This window comes from Ambystoma mexicanum, chromosome 13 (assembly GCF_040938575.1).
Source record: "Ambystoma mexicanum isolate Mex_15411 chromosome 13, UKY_AmexF1_1, whole genome shotgun sequence".
Classification (NCBI taxonomy): domain Eukaryota; kingdom Metazoa; phylum Chordata; class Amphibia; order Caudata; family Ambystomatidae; genus Ambystoma; species Ambystoma mexicanum.
In genome coordinates, this window is record NC_090938.1 from 234,714,366 (window position 1) to 234,735,689 (window position 21,324).

The 21,324-nt window shown below is 52.3% G+C and overlaps 1 protein-coding gene across 3 annotated transcripts in view; it reads left to right on the forward strand.

The window, feature by feature from the left end:
- KDM5B (lysine demethylase 5B) overlaps positions 1-21,324 on the forward strand; it is a 1,291,824-nt gene that overhangs the window by 1,169,631 nt on the left and 100,869 nt on the right. For all 3 annotated transcript variants that reach the window (XM_069633695.1, XM_069633694.1, XM_069633693.1), the window contains one exon: positions 16,173-16,658. In XM_069633695.1, coding sequence (XP_069489796.1) covers positions 16,173-16,658 — 486 coding nt within the window. The remainder of the gene's footprint in view (positions 1-16,172; positions 16,659-21,324) is intronic.

The window sequence follows — 21,324 nt, forward strand, 5'->3', positions numbered from 1 at the left end:
TCGGGTAAGAGGAAATCCGAGAACCCGGCCAAGCTTCTGGAGAGGCCCCGGTCGATCTCGAAGATTTCGGCTGAGGGGGAGCGAGGCGGCCACAAGCACGCAGTCGGTGACTAAGGCCTTGATTCACCCAGCCAAGGCCTCTATCGAGGAGGTCGCGGCAACCCTGGCGCAGCCTGCAGAGGTTACATCTGTGGTAGCGGCCTCGGGGCCCAGAGTCTCCCTGCCACCTTGGAGGGAGGCATCTTTCAAGCCCATCGAAAGAACCCCCACGAAAGCCCCGGCGGAGAAAGAGGGGAGGGGGGCCAGTGGCCGTTGTGGATTCAGACACAACCTCCAAGGAGGAACTTGTCGAAGCCCCTGAGAGCCACGATGCAGGCATGGAGGAGGACCAGCCCGTCAAGAGGCATCCCGACGAGGGGGACGACGGAAGCGACGGCGGCGCCGACAGGACCTCAGACCAACCGCCACGCCCGTCGCAGCCAGTGCCGCAGTACAACTCGGCGGCCATTATGATGGCAATTCAATCCTTATGCTCTGAAATAAGGACTAGATTGCCTTTACCCCCGACAGGGGAGCCGGAACCAGGCCCGACGGAGGAGCCAGGGGCAGGGCCGTCGGGAAGTCCACCACCCAAGAGGAGAACACTACATCCTCTTGCACCCTTTCAGCCCTCGAGGCCTGCTCAACCCACGGACACGGCCACGACGGGCACGGACGACGAGGGCAGCGACGGCGGGGTAAACCTACCCCCCCCCCCCCCCCGATGAGATTAGATCCTTCCATGCGATGATCTCCAGGGCATCCAAGCTTTTCCAGCTCTGCCCCGAAGAAAAGGAGGGGTTCCTCTAGCGACATCGAGAGACCAAGAGGAAGATGGTCCTCGCAGTACCTCTACTGGATGACTTCTGGGACGAGGGGCTCTCCCTCCTCAAGAACCCTTCCATGACGCCGGCAAAAAGGGACCGATGCGAAAAGAAGTACCGGGTACCCCGACGCGGCCCCTCTATGCCTTAGAGCATAGCCGACCCCGGATTCGGTCGTCTCGGCGGCGGCCAGGAAGAAGGCGGGGGGGGCATCGGCATCGACTTCGCCGCCGGACGGCGTGGGAAAGAAGCTCGACGCAATGGGACGATGAGTCATCACGTCGGCGGCGACGACAATTAAGGCGGCCAACGCCCTGGCTATCTTTGTCCGTTACGAAAGGAAACTTTGGTATAAAATCGCTCCCTTGTTGGACTTCCTGCCGGACGACAAGAGGGCAGAAGCCCTGGAAATCCTGCAAGAAGGCGAGGTGGCGTCGGACCACGCCATAACGGTGGCGACGGACATCACTGACACCGGTTTCCGCCAGTTGGGCAGCAGTGTTTGCCTCAGACGGCACGGATGGCTGTAGGCGACGGATTTCCGCCAGGACATAAAAGCCAAAGTGTTGGACGTGCCCTTTGACGGGAACAACCTGTTTGGGAAGACAGTCGATGAGTCCCTGCAAGCCATCAAAACGGACACCGAGACAGCCCGGGCCCTGGGAGTTCTCCAGCAACGACGGCCGTCCTTTCGGAACACCGGAGGCAAGCAAGGGGCCTCCAAAGGTTCCGGCAGCGGCTCCTCTACCTACCGTCAAGCGGCCAGTTCCTCGTCGCAGGAGGCCTATAGAGGACTGGGCAAGTCTGGAGGTTCCCGCCGTCGTCGCCAGGGAGATCAAGGCGGCTAGGCCTCGAAACAGGACTGAACCGACCGTGGCATCGGGCCCCCACCGAAGCACCCCGGTGGGAGGCCGGCTGGCTAAGTTCGTCAGCGTGTGGGAGTCCATCTCCACCGACCGTTGGGTGCTGGATACCCTGGCCCAGGGGCACGCCCTCGAGTTTCTAAAGAAGTGCCCTCGCGTGCCACCCGTGGCCAGGAAAGAAAACCACGTACCCCAGCTGCTGCTGGAGGTAAGGGTGATGCTCATGAAAGGTGCCATCAAGCTCGTCCCAAAGAGACTTCAGGGCTCCAGGGTCTACTCAAGATGATTTCTCGTAAAGAAGACAGGTGGTTGGCGTCCCATCCTGGCCCTGCGGCGACTGAACGAGTACATCAAGGCTCAGAAATTCCGGATGGTCACCCTCCAGCACGTGCTGGGACAGCTGGAGGAGGGCGATTTCCTGTCGTCGTTGGACTTGGAGGATGCCTACTTCCACATCCCCATTCTCAAAGGACACCGGAAGTTCCTCAGGTTCGTGGTCCAAGGACGGCACTACCAGTTCAAGGCCCTCCCTTTCGGATTAAAGTCGGCACCCAGGGTATTCACCAAGTGCCTAGCACCGGTGGCGGCGCAGCTATGCCTGCAAGAGATCCACGTCTATCCCTACCTGGATGACTGGCTCATCCGAGCAAGGACAAGGGAGCTCGTCGTAGAGCACACGGCGAAGACCATCCAGCTACTCACGGACCTGGGGTTCTCCATCAACTTCCCCAAATCCCACCTGGTCCCTTCGCAGGTCACCCTGTTTGAGAGCCAAGCTCGACACAGTAGCACGGCTGGCCTCGCCGTCCGAAAGCCAACCTGGGCAAGGTGCAACGCCTGCTAGCCACGGACTTAGCCAGGGTAAGATCCATCAAATCCCTTCTCGGGATGATGTCCTCCTGCATCTATCTGGTATGCCTGTGCAGACTTTGAATGCGTCCACTGCAAGAGTTCCTCGACGCACGCTGGATCCAGGCGACTGGGAGCTTCGAGGACAGGATACCGCTCAACGAGACCTTCCGACAAGCAATCCGGTGGTGAGGCACCCACACTCATCTGACGGCGGGCGCAGACTTTCAGACCCCAGCTCACCAGGTAAAGGTGACGACGGATGCCTCCCTGGAAGAGTTGGGAGCGCATACCGGAAACCTCCATGCGAGAGGCCTTTTGCTCCCGGAGGAAAAACCGCTTCATATGAACATTTTGGAGCTCCGCGCAGTGTTTTGGGCCCTCAGGTCCTTTCTTCCGTCCCTCAAGGGCAAGGTGGTGAGGATCTTCACCGACAACAACACCACCACGATGTTCTACATCAGGAAGCAGGGTGGAACCAGATCCCCAGCCCCGTCCAAGGAATCCCAGGTTCTGTGGCACTGGGCCGTCGACCAGGGGATGTTTCTGGTACCTTTTCATCTGGCAGGGATAAAGAACACCATTGCTGACTCACTCAGCAGGGAGCTGCGCTCGTGCCACGAGTGGGAGCTACGCCAGGATCAAGTGGATCGACTCTTCAGGCTGTGGGGCAGACCCCAGGTCGATCTCTTCGCGACGGTGACAAACCAAGTGCCAGAGGTTCGCCAGCAGGTTCCCCCAACCGCGGAGCATGGGCGATGCTTTCTCGTTCCCCTGGGACAACCTGTTCCTCTATGGTTTCCCGCCGTTGCCACTGCTACTCCGGCTCATCAACCAGCTCAAGAGGTCCCGGTGCAGGATGATCCTCGTCGTACCGGCGTGGCCGAGATGGATCTGGTTCCCGGACCTTCTGGACTTATCAGCGTCCCCACCAGTCAAATTGCGTGTGGACGCGGATCTTCTCTCCAGAGAAGGAGGCGCCATTCTTCATCACGACCCGAAGTCGCTGAACTTGCAGGCCTGGCTCCTGCAGCATTAGAGTTTGGGGGATACGATATACCGGCCGACTGCAGAGAGGTTCTTGCAAAGGCCGGGGCGTCCTCAACTCAAGTGTTACGGACACAAATGGAAGAGGTTCTCTGTCTGGTGCCGGGCACAGAAGATTAACCCTCTACGGATTACGGCCCCTCAAGTACTGCCATACCTACTGTCGTTGGCCAAGGCTGGACTAGCTCACGCCTCCATCAAGATACATCTGGCTGCCATCTCCAGATACACCAGGACGGGGGTCCTTGTGGTCTCATCGCCTGGTGAAGGAATTTATGAAGGGACTATTCCGCTCATTCCCGCCGGTGAAGGCCCCAGCCCCGGCGTGGGAGCTCAACGGGGTGCTGATTAGGCTCATGGGGACCCCGTTCGAGCATATGCATACGGCACCGTTGAAGTTCCTATCGTGGAAAACAGCTTTTCTTGTGGCCATCACCTCCGCACGGCGCGTGGGAGTGATTCAGGCCCCATCTTGCAAGCCTCCATACTTGACTTTTCACAACACGAGGGTGGTGCTCAGGATGCACCCCTCCTTCATGCCCAAGGTGCCGTCGGACTTCCACCTCAACGAGCCCTTGGTGTTACCAGTTTTCTTCCCGTCGCCGGCCGAGAGGACTTTGCACTCGCTAGATGTAGCTAGAGCGCTGAAGTTCTATGTGGACCGCACGAAGAGTTTTTGGAAGCCGTCACAGCTTTTTGTGGACTTTGGACCTGTGAATCAAGGGAAGGCTCTTTTGAAGGCTTCCATTTCCAGATGGCTCTCCGGCTGTACCATGCACTGTCACCCGTTCGCAAACCGACCGCTGCCCGGCCGTCCGAGAGCCCATTCGACCAGAGCGATCGCTGCTACCACGGCGTTCTTGTCTGGTGTGCCCCTGCTGGACATCTGCAGGGCTGCTACGTGGAGGTCGACGCACACCTTCACGAAATTCTACTGCGTCGATCGGGATTCCAGGGAGGAGTCCAGGGTCGGGTAAGCAGTGCTGCGCAACCTGTTCGCCTGAAGGGCCTGGTGAGGAGGTAAGAGTTGCTTAATGTCGAGTTTATGTATTGCTTAATGTTGAGCCTTTTGCCACCTCCCGTGGTTGGGCAGGTGTGTACGGCTATGTAATCTTATTTCTGATGCTTGTTAATCTGCTTAGAATCACATGCTGTGCATAGGTCCGACATCCAGTGGTCACTGCGGAGTATTGCATTTTGTTTTTCGTAGTCGAAAAGGGACGTCGACAAGGCGTGTCTGAAATACTATCCCTATAGTGACGTGTGTTGTACCCACAATCCTTCACGCGTCGAGGTCCCTCTGATTTTTTTTTTTCCGCCCAGCTACTGGTCGCCTTTACCCAGAGCTCCTAGAGAGACATTGCAGATTCCATCTCCTCGACCTTTGGTCGTTTTTTCCTGTTAAACATTAATATATCGATCCCTCCCTCGACGCAGTTGTGAAGCTGTCTCCGCCGAGCAAGATCTTCGACGGAGGGGACGAGCGGAGGAGATCCTTCGGCGTTGCCGAACACGTGGCCTGGCCTCGCAGGCCAAATACAGTAGGGAGAGTGGGGTCGTGGGACATCTCTGATTCTTTTTCTGAGAATGCCTTTCCTTTTCCCCTTCCTTTCCCTTGGGGTAGTTATCACGGTTTATTGCCTCGGCTATGGAGAGGACACCCTTTAGGTTTTGCCCACTTTGTAAGGGCAAGTTTACTTGGAAGGACAAGCATTCACGGTGTAACCGCTGCTTGCCCCTCGATCACAAAGAGGGTTGCTCGGCTTGTCGGCTTCTAAAGCCAAAGACTCTAAAAGACCGTAGGGTCAAGAGGTGGGCGGCCTACGCTATGTCGAAGGCCGGGCCTTCACCCGCCGCTGCGACCACCGACAGTGACGAGGAACGTGATAACACGACCTCCGCTACGGAAGTCGTACACCCCTCTAAGGAGCGCTCGCGCTCTTAGTCGTCTGTCCCCGGCCCCGACGGGCTCGGCTCACGCCCTGCTTATGGGGATGAACACCCCGGCGACACTGACGCACATGATACAACACATAAACACACAACCCATGGCTCTTCTTCGTTGAAGACGAAGAAAGCATCAGCGCCCAAGGAGACGCAGGTTACACCGGCGGCCTCCTCGGACCGTTCGGGTTCGAAGCCCCTCTCGCAACCGCAGCCGCGACCAGCGACTGGGCTTTCGGCAAATAAGGGCGCCGCCCCCAAACCTTCGGCCGGCGCGCACCAGCAGAGAGCGCACGCCGCCGTAGAACGTTTGACACCCGTAACGTCGAAACCACAGCCCTCCGCTGACAAACGAGTCACAGAGAGCTTGGCGAGGATCGTTGTAGCCGACGCCCAGAAGCGTACGCCGAAGGACATGTCGAGTGATACGCAAAGGTCGAAAGAGACGCCGAAAAAGCCTGCAGAAAAACAGGGACTACCCCCTTCAGTCGGGGGTATCCCCAGCACACCGGAAGGCTTTTCGGAGGGCGACGGGACACTTTCCTCGACGTTGTGGGAGAGGTCGAGCCGTTTTCAGCAAGATAACACTATTTTTCCCCCGCTAGACCGCTCAGGGGTACCCCATGAAACCATGGAAAGGCTCCATCTCTGCATGGAGAGAATGGAGAGGTTTATGAACACCCAGAACCCTCCCACTCCCAAGAGAACAAGAGAAGGGCCTCAGGAGGACCCCAGGGCCAAATACCCGAGGCAGGACACAGCCTTAGACTTCCAGAATGTGTATGACCTCACGGGTGAGGAATACTTAGAAGAGGAGGATGATTTTGTGGACAATGAAGAGGGACAGAACCAAGAGGAAGGTCTGGAAGACAGCCCAGACATGGTAGGAGAATGCTTCGGAGAAAATCCAGAAGAAGGACCTTCTCATCCCTGGCAATCCCCATCAGTATATTCGGAGACTGATGTCCTGAACCTAAATCCTCCTGACAATTCACCAGTTAGAAACACGTCTCCCATTGACGATCATCCCACATTCAATGCCCTGTTGCGCAGAGCAGCAGCACATTTCGAACTGGACACTGGGGAGATCTCTCCGGAAATAGACTTTGTAGAAAGAGTAATTAAGGAGAAACCCCCAGTCAGCCAGACCATTCCCCTCCTCGCTTCAGTGAAGAGAAGAATCATCCCTTCGCTATCCACACCCGCACTAATCAGAGGAGTTAATCCAAGGATTGAAACACTTTTCACTCCTTCACCCTCAGACCCGCTGTACATCAGGGGACATTCCATTCCGGATTCCCTTGTAGTAAATAATACAAGGAAGAGGGCAGGGGTGCCGCTGTCCACCAGTGAGGCACCACCTGACAAGGAGGGCAAGAGGTTATATGCCCTTGCTAAAAGAGTCACATCCTCGGCTGCCTTTTCGGCAAGAATTGCGCAAGGATGCCGAAGAAGCGCCGGAACCACTACGTACACGCCTGCTATCTACTATTGGCGAAGGAACCCAGGTCAACCAGAGTATTGTAAAGAACTCTCTGGATGCTGCTAAGACAGCGGGACGTTCCCTGGTTCAGGGAATACTCCTAAAACGCCATGTATGGCTGCGCAACTCAGGGTTCAAACCGGAGACACAGGCGTCTTTAATAAATAAACCTGTTGAAGACTCTAACCTCTTCGGGAAAGCGGTGGATGAGGCTCTGGAAATGGCTAAAAAAGAGTTCGATACTATCAAAACTCTTGACCAGATCTCTAAGCCCACTACCAGACGCGGCTATGGCAACAAACGCTTTTTTCGTGGCCAACGCCAACAACAGAGTCAGCAGCAACAGTACCCTGCCACCAGTTACCAAGCCAATAGTGGCCAGTACAGCCAAAGAGGCCAGCGCAGGGGCAAAGGGAGAGGTCGGGGGTCTGCCCCCAGAGGCTCCCAAGCCCCCAACAACAACAAGTGACGCAAAGATTCGCGTCCCCTCCCATGCAACACCTGTCGGGGCCGGATAACATCCTTTCTTCCAGCATGGGAGGGAATAACGTCAGACCGCTGGGTACTTTCCACCGTAGCCCACGGATACTGCATCGAATTCAACAGTTCCCCAACATACAGACCCCCGAGGGGACGACGCATGACACCGGAACACCTTGCTATCCTTCTCCAAGAAGTACAACAGCTGCTGGAAAAAGGAGCCATAGAGGTCGTACCTCTATCACAGGTAACGGAAGGTATTTATTCAGTGTACTTCCTTGTACCCAAAAAGGATCTAACCATGCGCCCTGTATTAGATCTGCGCCCAGCGAACAAGTTTATCAAACCCCAGAAGTTTCGTATGGTGACCTTACAGGAAGTGATCCCACTGCTAAATCAGGGAGATTACATGACAACATTGGACATGAAAGATGCATACTTTCATATTTTAATGTTGCCAGCGCACAGAAGATACCTCAGGTTCATGATAGAGGGCAAACACTACCAGTTCAAAGTGCTACCCTTCGGCATAGCATCGGCACCAAGGGTATTCACGAAAGTACTGGCAGTGGCAGCGGCCCACCTGCGCAGGTTGTCCATCCCAGTTAACCCTTACCTCGACGACTGGCTCATAACAGGGGATTCTTACGAAACATGCTTCTCCAATACCCAAAAGACGGTAGACCTTTTATTCCAGTTGGGCTTCTCCATCAACGAAAAGAAGTCCAGCTTAGACCCCAGCCAAGTCAAACAATTCCTAGGGGCTCTAATTCAAACAAAGGACGGCCTCGTCTTCCCCTCCAACGAGAGGGTCCAAAACATGCTGTTTCAGATCCCTCAATATGTGATCGGTCGAGAGGTGACGGTACGCAAAGCAATGCGCTTGCTAGGCATGATGGCGTTGTGTATTTATTTGGTACCTCACGCGCGCCTGCGCATGCGCCCTATGCAAGAGTGGCTCAACAGCCAGTGGTGTCAGGCCAGAAGATTATGGGAAGATCCAGTGGTGGTCTCGCAGGCCTTGGTTCTCTCGCTACGATGGTGGACAAAGGAAAACCTGGAAAAAGGGAAACCCTTTGCCACACCCGCGGCGCAAGCCACTCTAACCACGGACGCATCCCTAACAGGATGGGGGGGCTCACCTATCCCATCAGACTGCTCACGGAGTGTGGACTCTGAACGTAGCATCCAAACACATAAATCTACTGGAGCTACTAGCTGTGTTCAAGGCGCTAAAAGCCTTCCAGGAACACCTACAAGGCAAAACTGTGTTGGTCCTTACAGACAGCACCACAGCCATGTACTACATCAACAAGCAGGGGGGCACCCACTCTCCAGGGCTGTCCAAACTGGCCCAGAATATATGGAAGTGGGCTCTCAAACAAAACATGTTCCTACTGTCAGAACATGTACCAGGGGAACTCAATCTGCTGGCAGACAAACTCAGCAGAGATTTCCCCCTGCCCGAAGAGTACGAATGGCGACTGCACGAAGACATCGTCTTCGACGTCTTCACACAATGGAGATTCCCAGAAATAGACCTATTCGCAACCCTGGAGAACTCAATGCCTAAGTTACGCCTCCAGGTACCCTCAGAACCAATCCAAGGGGAACGGTCTGTCGATGCAATGGTCAGGGAAATTTGCTTACGCTTTTCCCCCCCGACTCCCCTTCTCAACAAAGTGGTGCACAAGATGCACCAGGAACAAGTAACCATGATACTGGTGGCCCCAATGTGGGCCCGACAGCCGTGGTTCGCTCACTTGATGGAGATGTCTCTATCTCCCCCAGTGAAACTCCCCTGCCCGTACAACATGCTGTCACAAGACAAGGCCAGGACTCTGCATCCATGCCCCCAGAACATGAACTTAGCAGCTTGGCTCCTGAGATCATAGAATTCGGACATCTACTGCTCCCGCAGAGATGTATGGACATTCTCAGGGAAGCCAGAAAACCTAACACTCGCCACTGCTACTCTAGCAAGTGGAAGAGATTTGTCATCTGGTGCAGAGGGAAAAGCATCAACCCAATTGACTGCTCTCCCACACATATTGTTCTATACCTGACCCACTTATTGGATTCAGGTCTAGTGTTCAATTCCATTAAAGTCCACCTAGCGGCACTTTCTGCATACACCACTTCTCAACTCAAGGTGTCGTGGTGGAAGATCCCTGTTATAAAGGCCTTCATGGAGGGAATAAAGAGAATACACCCCCCGATAGCTGACCCAGCTCCCGGATGGGACCTTAACGTGGTACTTACCAGACTCATGGGCTCACCTTTCGAACCCATGCACAAAGCATCTCTTAAAGACCTCACTCTTAAGACTGCTTTTTTAATAGCTATCACCTCCATCGGGAGGGTAAGTGAACTACAGGCTCTTTCTGTTCTAGACCCCTTCGTTACAGTTCACAGAGATAAGGTGGTTCTACGCACGCACCCAAGGTTTGCTCCGAAGTTCATATCGAAATTCCACGTAAACCAGTCTATAGAACTGCCAACGTTCTTTCAAAATCCTTCCAACTTGGGGGAAAGAACTCTGCACACACTAGATGTGCGCAGAGCGGTCATGTTCTACATGGAAAGAACCAGACCACTGAGGAAGACTAATCAGTTCTTCGTCTCGGTGGCAGCAGGAAGAGAAGGGGATGCAGTTTCAAAGTCCACTATATCTAGATGGATTGTACAATGCATCACTCTCTGTTACACTCTTGCTAAGAGAGAACTGCCCTTTAGGCCAAGAGCACACTCTACTCGAGGCACGGGGGCGTCCATAGCATTCATTGCAAATGTTCCCCTTGAGTCCATCTGCAAAGCGGCTACCTGGAGTTCTGTGCACACCTTTACAAAACACTACTGTCTAGATGCACACTCGAGATCTGACTCCCAGGTGGGTCAGGCAGTATTAAGACATCTTTTCTCTACTGTTCCTTCTCATAACCCACCGCCAACTCCGGGTACTGCTCGCTAGTCTATGCACAGCATGTGATTCTAAGCAGATTAACAAGCATCAGAAGACAATGCATTACTTACCGTAAAAGCATTTCTGATGATTGTATCTGCTTAGATTCACATGCGCCCACCCTTCCTCCCCGCTCGGATGGAAGGAACATAGACTTCCTTTTATATCTCTCTTTTCTGTACTCACTCACGTCTAGAAGGCTCCCTCAGGGCAGAAAAATACAAACAGAGGGACCTCGACGCGTGAAGGATTGTGGGTACAACACACGTCACTATAGGGATAGTATTTCAGACACGCCTTGTCGACGTCCCTTTTCAACTACGAAAAACAAAATGCAATACCCCGCAGTGACCACTGGATGTCGGACCTATGCACAGCATGTGAATCTAAGCAGATACAATCATCAGAAATGCTTTTACGGTAAGTAATGCATTGTCATTCATGAGCATATTCCCCGTGCTGGAGAAGGAACAAGTTACTTACCTGTAACTGTTGTTCTCCAGCATGGGTCTGGCATGGTTACACATGCAAACCCTCCCGCCTACCCCTCTGCGGCTCTTCACTTGGTCATACTGCCACTTTATGTGCTACCAAATCTGAGGCTGGCTGCCGGAGGCAGGACTTAGGGAGAGTGCAGTCATTGGCTGTGGGCGGTATGACCCAGAGATCAGTGATTAGTTACTACTAGTAAAGACAGATCAGAAACGAAACTGATACTGATTTTTTCTATACCGAGGATTCCCGGCCTGACGGGGAATATTCATGAGCATGTGAATCCATGCCAGACCCATGCTGGAGAACAACAGTTACAGGTAAGTAACTTGTTCCTTCTGGGCAAGGTGCAACGGCTGTTGACCCTGAAGATCGCAAGGGTGAGCTCCATAAAGTCCCTTCTCTGCATGATGTCATGCATATACCTCCTTCGGCTGTACAGACTATGAATGCGCCCACTGCAAGAGCTCCTCAATGCCAGTTGCATTCAAGGTATCGTGGCGCTTCAAGGACAAGATCCCTTTCGACGAGAGTTTCCGTCACGCGATACAGTGGTGGTGGGGGGAGTGCACGCATCTGTCGGCGGCTAAGACTTCCAGACCCCGCCTCATCAGGAAACTGTCACAACAGATGCCTCCCTGCAGGGATGGGGTGCACAGACCGGAAGTCTCCACGCAAGAGGCTTGTGGCTGCCGGAGGAGAAGTCGTTGCATATCAACGTACTGGAGCTGCGGGCAGTGTTTTGGGCCCTGAAGTCCTTCCTGCTGTCCCTCAAGGACAAGGGGGTACGGGTCTTCACGGACGACACCACCACGATGTTCAACATCCGGAAGGAGGGGACACCAGATCCCCGGCACTCTCCAGAGAGGCGCAGGACATATGGCATTGGGCCGTTGCCCAGGGGGATGTTCCTCGTACCGTTTCATTTGGCAGGAGTGAAGAACACCGTTGCAGACTCCCTCAGCAGGGAGCTGCGCTCTTGCCACGAGTGGGAGCTTCGGCAGGACTAAGTGGATCTTCTGTTCCGATGTTGGGGCAATCCCCAGATCGATCTCTTTGCGACGGCGACAAACACCATGTGCCGGAGGGTATACACGCATTTCGCCGAATGAAATGTCATCGTGGGACATTTCATTGCCGGAATTCTCATCACCAGAAACCCTTTTTTTTTAAAAAAAGATTTTGGGGGGTGTTTTGTGCGGGTTGGGGTATGATTATTAAAGTAGGGGAGGGTCGGGGGGGAACCCCTCCCTCCAGAAATAAAAAAATACAGGGTTTCTGGCGATGAGATTTCGGCGATGAAATGTCCCACGATGACATTTCACTTGGCGAAATCACATAGATCCGTGCCAGAGGTTTACCAGCAGGTTTCCCCAGCCAGGAAGCATGGGGGACGCATTCTCAATCCCCTGTTCCTGTATACGTTCCCTACTTTGCCATTGCTTCTTCGACTAGTCAATCATCTAAGAGGGTCCCGGTGCACGATGCTCCTCGTCGCACCGGCATGTCAGACAAATATTGTACCTGGACCTTCTGGATTTATCAGCGTCCCCTCCAGTCAAGCTTCCGGCAGCCGCAGATCTGCTCGCCAGAGAAGGAGGTGCGATTCTGCACCACGATCCAGGGTCGCTGAACTTGCAGGCCTGGCTCCTGCAGCGCTAGAGTTTGGGGGATACGATATCCAGGCAGACTGCAAAGAGGTGCTTGCCAAGGCCAGGGCTTCGTCTACACTGAAATGCTACGGACATAAGTGGAAGAGGTTCGCTGTCTGGTGCTGCGCACAGAAGTTCGACTCTCTATGGATTACCGCTCCGCAGGTGCTGCCGTATTTGCTGTAGCTAGCCAAAGCAGGGCTGGCTCATGCTTCATCAAGGTTCATCTGGCGGTACACCAGAACTCCTTGACGGTCGTCGTTATGGTCACACCGCCTGGTCAAGGAGTTAATCAAAGGACTTTTCCTAATGTTTCTGCCGGTGAAGGCCCCGGCGTAGGAGCTCAATGTGGTGCTGACTAGACTCATGGGTCCAACGTTCGAGCCTATGTATTCGCCGCCACTGAAATTCTTGTTGTGGAAAACTTTGTTTCTTGTGGCCATCACCTCCGCACGACCAGTGGGAGATATCCAAGCCCTCTTGTAAACCACTGTACTCAACGTTCCACGAGACGAGGGTAGTGCTACAGATGCACCCCTCCTTTATGCCCAAGGTGCTGTCGGACTTTCATCTAAACAAGCCCTTGGTGTTACCTGTATTCTTCCCGACGCCTTTGTCGCCGGCTGAGAGGACTTTACACTTGCAGGATGTGGCTAGAGCGCTGAAGTTTTATGTGGACCACACAGAGTTTTCGGAGGACGTAGGAATTTATTGTGATCTTTGGCCCTGTGAACCATGGGAAGACCCTCTCCAAGGCTTCGATTTCCAGGTGGCTCTCTGGCTGCATCACCCATTGTCACCGGTTGGCAAACCGACTGTTGGCTGTCCGTCCGAGAACCCCTTCAACCAGAGCAATTGCTGCTACTACGGCATTCCTGTCTGGTGTGCCCCTGCTGGACATCTGCTGGGCTGCTACGTGGAGGTTGATGCACACCTTCACGAGATTCTACTGTGTCGAGAGGGACTCCAGGTAAGAGTCCATAGTCGGCCAAGCAGTGCTGCGCAACCTGTTCGCTTGAAGGTGAGCCTGATGAGGAGGTTAGAGATGCTCAATGTTGAGCCTTGTCTTCTCCCGTGGTTGTGCATGTGTGCTGCTATGTATTCTTGTAGTCATGAGCATGTGACTCCATGCCAGACTCCATGCTGGAGAAGGAACAAGTTACTTACATGTGACTAATGTTCTCCAGCATGGGTCTGGCATGGATTCACATGCAAACCCTGCCTCCTGCCCCTCTGTGGCTCTTCTTGGTCATACTGCCACTTCACGTGCTTACCAAATCTAAAGATGGCTGCCAGAGGAGGCTCTTAGCAAGCGGACTGTCATTGGCGCCTGGCATTTGTAAGTGTGTCCCTAATAACGCTCACACCAGAATCAATACACCCCGCTAGGGAAAAGTAAGGCCAAAGGCGATCTTGTAAGGATAACAAGTTTCATCTTACAAATGAGGATGGTAGCAAAGCACTCTGCAGTCTGAATGTTCTTCTCCTGTCCCTTACCCGTTCCTTCCTGCCAAAGTTGTTTCAAGCAGGGGTTTATATAGGTCCAGCTTGCCATGGTGATGTCACTGGAGCTGAATCGGGACTTGAGCCAAATCCATTCTTTTTCCAGAATAGGGAGGCTTCAAAAGCTGCCTTTCTTTTTTGTCAGCGGTTTTGTCAGGGCATGCTGTTCTACAATTTCTATGCAAAAGCACACGCCAGCTCTGCAGACTTTTACAAACCTTGAGGCTGAGGCCTAGCCCAAGGAAAACTAAACATTATCCATGTACAAACATAGTTCATCCATTCTATCAATTTTTCACTCCTGCTCATGTTATCTGGGTCCATAGTTTTCTCCCCAATTTAGACTTAAATCCTATTATCCTATTCTTAACCTGCATGGACCCTTGACTGACAGTGGACACCTGGTGAGTCAGTTCATGCGTCTGCCATAGTGAAGAACACTGCATACTAAGTGCCTGTTGTCTATTTAGATCCCAGAGGCCACATTCCTTCTGGGGAGGAGGGGGAGTTGGACTCCTACAGCACTAATCTGACATTACAAATCTATCCAACTAATAGTTATTTGCACCTTGTATAGCCTTCTGTAGACAACTACCTTCTTCAGTGCTCGCCTGTTTGTATGTGATTATGCTTGCATGAGAGCCTTCCCAGAGCCCCTCCTCCTGCGCGCCCCCCGACCATAATGATACCTTTAAGATGGCTTGCCTAACTCAAAAGTGCTTGGGGGTTAGGGAGGACCCTGGTTCCTCCCCAACACAGTATGGCTCAGAGGACAGTGATTGGTTTAGAGGAGAAATACAGTTTGTAAGTGAAAGTGAACTGTATTTCTTTTACCGAGGATTCCTGGCCTGACGAACGGGAATATTCATGAGCATGTGAATTCATGGCAGACCCATGCTGGAGAACAATAATTACAGGTAAGTAACTTGTTCATTACATTCATGTGGAAGTTTCTTTGATGTGCTTTACTTACTGGGTTCAGTGTACTTGCCCACAGCTCACATCTTCCTCTTAAGTTGAGCCTGACTGCTTTGGCTCTCGACCTTGGTCCTGAGATAGTACAGACTGATGCTAAGAGTTAGGGATCTACAAACCACTGGGATAGCTTACTAAAGTCTCACTGCCAAGTAGGACTTCAGGAAATCTCCCCCAACAGTACCCAACTCCAGACAGAGGCTTCAGATTACTTATGCTGCTGAAATACTTGTTAGAGGCAAATCCGACCCCTCCCCCACTGCCATCCCCCACCACCGCTGTTGTGGTTTAAATGCATTTTACGTTTGGGAAACAATTTCAAGAAACTTACACGTGTACCCCCAATACACAGCTTTATTGCTTTTTTTAGGGGTAGCTACAGATTGCCCAGGGGTGGAAACTGCGACCCCTGGCAACCCCACATGACATCACTGAGTATGAGGGAGGAGTTGTACAGTGGCTTATTCGAAAGAGAAACCTGGTCATGGCAGAGAAGGGCCTACCATGCGTGGGGGAAGGGGCAGAATTGAAAGAAGGCCAATGTTGTGAGACTTTATAATAAAGTTAATTGTTTTGGGAGATAAGGGCCTTACTGTGGTCACTATATATAAATGGGACCTAAAGAAGTGTGCAACATTTTAGCTTTCAATCCATGAAATACAGCAAAGTATACCAAATACATTGTGTGCTAGGTGTTGCAGTATGTACATAGTTGGTCCATTGTGAGTTGTCCCCTTGCAGAGATAATGGCCGTAACAGTTGCAGAGACAGTAGCTGAAGCAATTGATCCAATTTGGGTTATACAATTTAAGGGCAGAGGTCTTTGGTTTGAATGTGTTTTGGAGAGCTGATGGATGCAGCCATTGGTACTCTATTACACAGGGTGCTGCTTACCACTACTAGTACTCTTCATTTGTGTGTTCTCTTAAAGGACCAATCCCTGTTAGCTGCTGTGATTAGGTGTGTGCGGTTGTTGATTTATCAAGTTGAAAGGCCCAGGACTGGTTGTACACAAACCTGCATGCGCGACAAATGCTTCACTGTGTGGTTTCTTTGCAGATAACTGCCCTGGGCGAAGCCCGTCTGAGGGAGATGGAAGCACTTCACACTCTGAGAATTTTCAATGAAAACAAATTGCTATCCAGTGAAGAGGACTTGGATTGGCAAGTGTGTGTTTGTCAAGAAGCTCCAGCTGCCCCGATGATACAGTGTGAACTCTGCAGGGGCTCGTTTCATACAAGCTGTGTTAAGATTTCTGGTTTGCAGTTGGGACTTCAGGTGTGGCTCTGCCCTCTGTGTCGTAGATCAGAGAAGCCACCTTTAGAGAAGGTCTTGCCACTGCTTGCCTCCCTCCAGCGCATCCGCGTTCGGCTACCGGAGGGCGATGCCCTACGCTACATGATTGAGCGTACAGTGAACTGGCAGCACCGCGCGCAGCACATGCTTTCTTCTGGAAATATCACACTGGCACAAGACAGGCTGGGAACAGGCCAGTTGTACAACCGATGGCAAGCTACATCCGGACAGCTTCCAGAGACGAACAAGGTAAAATTCTGTTCTGCTTGGTTTAGGACTGATGAATGAAAGCTTTTTTTTGTTCCATTTCTTTAGGCACTTTTATCACCTGCTAGACCACTGGGAAAGTACATTTTATTAATTTAAAAATTGTTAATCAGAGTGGGTGTTTATTTAGACTTTTATCTAAGAAAATGCATGCCAGATGGTGTCATTGGGCGGTAGCATGGTTTCTTTAGGTAAGGTTGATAACTTGGATGTTTCGGGTGTTTAAGGTAGACCGTGCAATCGGTTGGTTCCTGAATACTTGTGGGTCTGAATCCTGGCACTAATGATGCTTTCACACTCTTTAGCAAGTTGAGCTGATCTACTTCAAGGTTATGCCTGTTGAACCATGGGAAAAGTGGAGCAGGAAAACGGCAGGCCAGACCAGGGATGTGTGGATGGTTAAGTAGAAGTATGTACATTCAGAAGAATTCCGAGCTTGGTAAACTCGTTTTTTGACTGGTCAGTTGCGGTCTACTCCTCCCCCCTCCCCCCCCCACCGCCCTCCCATCCCAATCCCCATCTCCAGAAAGATAGGTGGTTTGTGACTGAACTTCATGATGAGATACTGTGACTTTAATGCCAGCAATTGGAAATGTATTGTGCGAGGAGAAATAAAATGCAAGCCTAAATTGTATAAAGACATGGAACTACACAACAGAGCACAGTACCACCTAGCCCGTCGCAAGCAACTGCCATGTCCATGTTTCTAGAACTTGATGTTATTTGTTTGTGCCGACATAATTTTGATCCGTGCTCCTCTTGCACAACTAGTGCCCATTGCTTGAAATAATGTATAGAATGCTTTGCGTATGAAGATGTATCCTTGGCGATCCCTTCACCAATGTTCAGTTGGTGGGTAGACTCCTTGTGCCTGATAAAGTAGACACTTAATGATAGCTGGATGTATGCACCCACCATAATTTATCAGCCCAGATGTTTTAGAACATGCTGAATGTACCAATGTATTTTCTTCCATTGGCCAAAGGCGTGGCCACACTCCAGCATGCATCTGCTTACAACTTGAATGACACTTTGCACAACACTTCTGACATAGGAATGTAGTTCTTTCACGACAAAAATTCAAACTGTAGCTACACACATAATAGACTATCCTCTTAGACACCCCCACCTCCAGTTTATTTCCCTAGTGTACCTCTCTCAACTCATACACATGCCAGTAAGACATGGATGGCTAGCAGGGACTCTGCCAGGCCCTCATAACCTTTAATGGTCATTATGCACACACGCAAACTAGCCCTTTTAGGGAAGAATGTTCATCTTATTCCAAATCTCCTTCCGCTGTTAGACCCCCAGCACTTTTTTTAATGTTCCTAGGTGAGTGGGAACTTTTTCCCTCACTCACGCCTTCTTTTACTCTGGCTATGGGAGTCATTTTTGTGTCTCTCCATACCTTATTTTTGGAGTCCTACTTTTCTCCAACTTTTTGATCTACATTTTACTGTTGCAGCACACAGCACTTTCTGTGCAGTGTTGCTGGGGAGCCTCTTGGACTTCACTTTATATTTTCTCATTTTCCTTGTAAGAACACATGTTCCAAGGCTAGAGGGCTACTTGTTATCCCTTCTACATTTTATATTGTGAGATCAGCACACTATTAGGATAGTTTTTCTAAAGTCCAACTAAGTGTTGCAGCACCTGCTCTCGGGGGCTCAACTGACCGCTCGGCCTTTACCTCATGGGCTGTCACGCCTTGGCCTGTTTCTGCACCCCAGGGTCTTCGCCGTCCGGCACCATCTTGGCAGCTGGACCCAGTGGCGTTAGTTTTCAATTCCGCAAGAGTGTCGGGGGAGAAGGGAGAGGGGGGGTCGCAGAGTACCCAGAGGGCTGCTGCTGTGGTTTCGTGTCCACTCATGCGCGGAGGGCTGTATTCTGCTTTCCGTGCATGTGTGGTGCATTGGTTTCTATGGCAACCGAGGCTTGTTGTCCAGGCCTCATTTTCAGTTGTGACTTCTTCATTAACTTCCTGTACCAGCGGTTCTCCGCATCTTAACGTGGTTTAATTCTGAGCCGTGCCTTGCTGCAGCTGTTCTTGTTGCCGCTCCTCTCCTGTCTGCTCTGACTGGTCTTCCTGGTGTGACCCCTTCTGCCTCGAGGTAGGCTGACCTTTTTTGCCTTTTCCTTGGTTTTGGCTGCCTTATTTCCACCTTGCCCAGGCTCTATCTTCTCTCTTCCCTTCTTTAGCTCTTGGTCTCCCTTGACCACCCAGTCAGGATTATTCCTTCTCTTGCTGTGCCTTGGTCTGCTCCTGCCTGTGTCCTACCTGCGCTTTGGTCGTGTTGCTGCTTGCCTCTTGGATACTTGCTCAGAACATCAGACCCATCCATCATCAAGGCAGTGTTGTAGTTACTTCCGCAGCGTATCTTTCTCGATCATCCAGGACATTAACATTCCGTTTGCCTCCCCTGCCAGGACTTGCACTGTTCCTGTGCCACGATAATCTGGTGAGTGCCATCCCTTGGTAGGGGAGCTGGTCCAAGAGTTCCTAGTCTGATCCTGAGGACTTTTGGTTGGTTCTCGGCATCACGCTTTCAGCCAACTACTCACCGTCGGTCTGGCTACTTCATCTCCGTCAACAGAACAAACCGGTACGGAACTCCTTGCTTATCACTAAGGGCTTCATAAAACCTGTTCATTTTAGTGCTAAAATCCTCCCACCTTAGAGAGCCCCCAGCCCTTTTGCTGGATTTAGGACATTTTAAATTTTAACCCAATAGTGAGAGACCTTTTTTGCACTCTCTCGTGTCTTTTTACCTGATTTGGATTGTGTTTTCACTGTTTTTGGAATCTGACAAACTCCAGAGGCATCTGCTTTTTGTATGGTGACACACAGCACCTTCAGGGCAGTGTCGCAGAGAAATCCCTTTATATTTCTCATAAGGTTAAACTACCTTTTCTCATGTGAACTACCGTTCCCAAGAATAGTAAAGTGAATTTGACTTTACTTACTTTTACTCTTACCCGTCCCCTTTACCCCATACTGTATGGGTGTCCCTTCCAAGGGACGGGAGACGGAACCTTTTTCACCAGAAAAAAACCTTCTGCCCCTTTAAATTTAGAGGCGTGTTCGGGCGTGACCCAGGGAGCATGTGCTGCCCTGACTTCGCCCTCCGGCACCACACCTCAGTCCCCTTTTCTGCGTCGAGGGGAGCGGGCCGAAGTCACCAGCACTCCTGGGTTTGGCTTCGGCCATGTAATTCCACGCGTGGATACTTGCTCTCTTTTGTCTTATCTATCATTCAGGTACTCTGTCCTCGGGCGTCAAACGCCTCCCCGGCGCATGTCAACTTCTACAGGGTTCAGCAGGTGTCCATCCTGCATCGGGCTCTTCCCAAATTCAGACCCCCATGCCCTCTGCCTACGTTGCCTTGGATCAGACCACGGTTGCAATCATGTTCGGCGTGTGACTCGCTGTCCTCGAAGGCGCTGCAGAACAGAATAGCCAGGTGGAGGGAGCTCTTCCAGAAGTCGCCTCCAGAGGATGTAAAGAACTTTGTGAAGCTTCGAACCAGGCCCAAGGTAGGGCCAATATTTTCTAGCGCACCCCACAAGGGAGACTCCTTCTACCGGCCAGGTCCTTCTACCGGCCCATGCCCCAAGGCTGCTACAGCTACCGGCCTTTGGGTTGAGGGGTCCGCGGATCCTGCCAGGCGCAGTGTCGAGGGACCGGAAGGTTCTTGTACCGGGTCTATACCCGAGGGGCTATGCCCTATTACCGGCAGAATGGCCGAGGGGCTATGCCCTATTACCGGCAGAATGGCCGAGGGGCTATGCCCTATTACCGGCAGTACGTCTGAGGGGACGCCTAAACGCAGCTCTACCGACCCCCGGGCTGAGGGTGGCACACCTACTGAGGAGCAGGGTAGGCCTCGTGATCCACACGCAAGAGTCTTGGACGAGGCCGGGCCCAGCAACACGTCGCAGACATGTGGCAGACAGCTCGATAAAATGGCAGCCGCGCCAGAAAGGGGCACCTGTCCGACACCATTCCACGAATTCGGCGAAGAACGAGTGTCGAGGTGGGACTGGCCTCGACCAGGTACGTGGCCTACAGTCTACCCTTCATTTGCACAGGGCAGCTTTCCTTTGTGTCCATATGGACAGGGTATGCAGTGGCTCCAGCATCCCCCTGCTACCCCGTTGGTACCCCCTAACACCTCTGGCCAATGAGGAGGTGCTCTTCGAGAAGTTCCTCAGCCTCATGTGGTCTCCGCAGATGGGGGTTATCATCAAAGACGCAGTCAGGGAAGTCCTTCCCGCCATGCTAGAGGCACCAGACTCCTTAATCGGGGCCCCAGTACAGCCGCCTCCTCTGGCTCCACAGCCAACTCCACAACCTCCGCCGCCTCTTCAGCATCCGGCTGAGGTCCCTGTACCGCAGCTTCCGGCACCATCTACCCATCCTCCACAAGATCCTCCAGATCCGCAGGATACAGACGAGGAGGATCCGGACAGCCATCCTTAGCCAGGGCCTTCCATGAACATCTTGCTGGCCTGGCGGAGTACCTGGGCCTCCCCCAACTAGAGGTCGAGCAGGGGCAGAGGGGGTTCTGGCTGAAGTCCTCACTAGACACCCCTCTGCCAACCCGGGGATTCCACTGCAAACTGATGTAGTCTCCCTGGCCAAGAA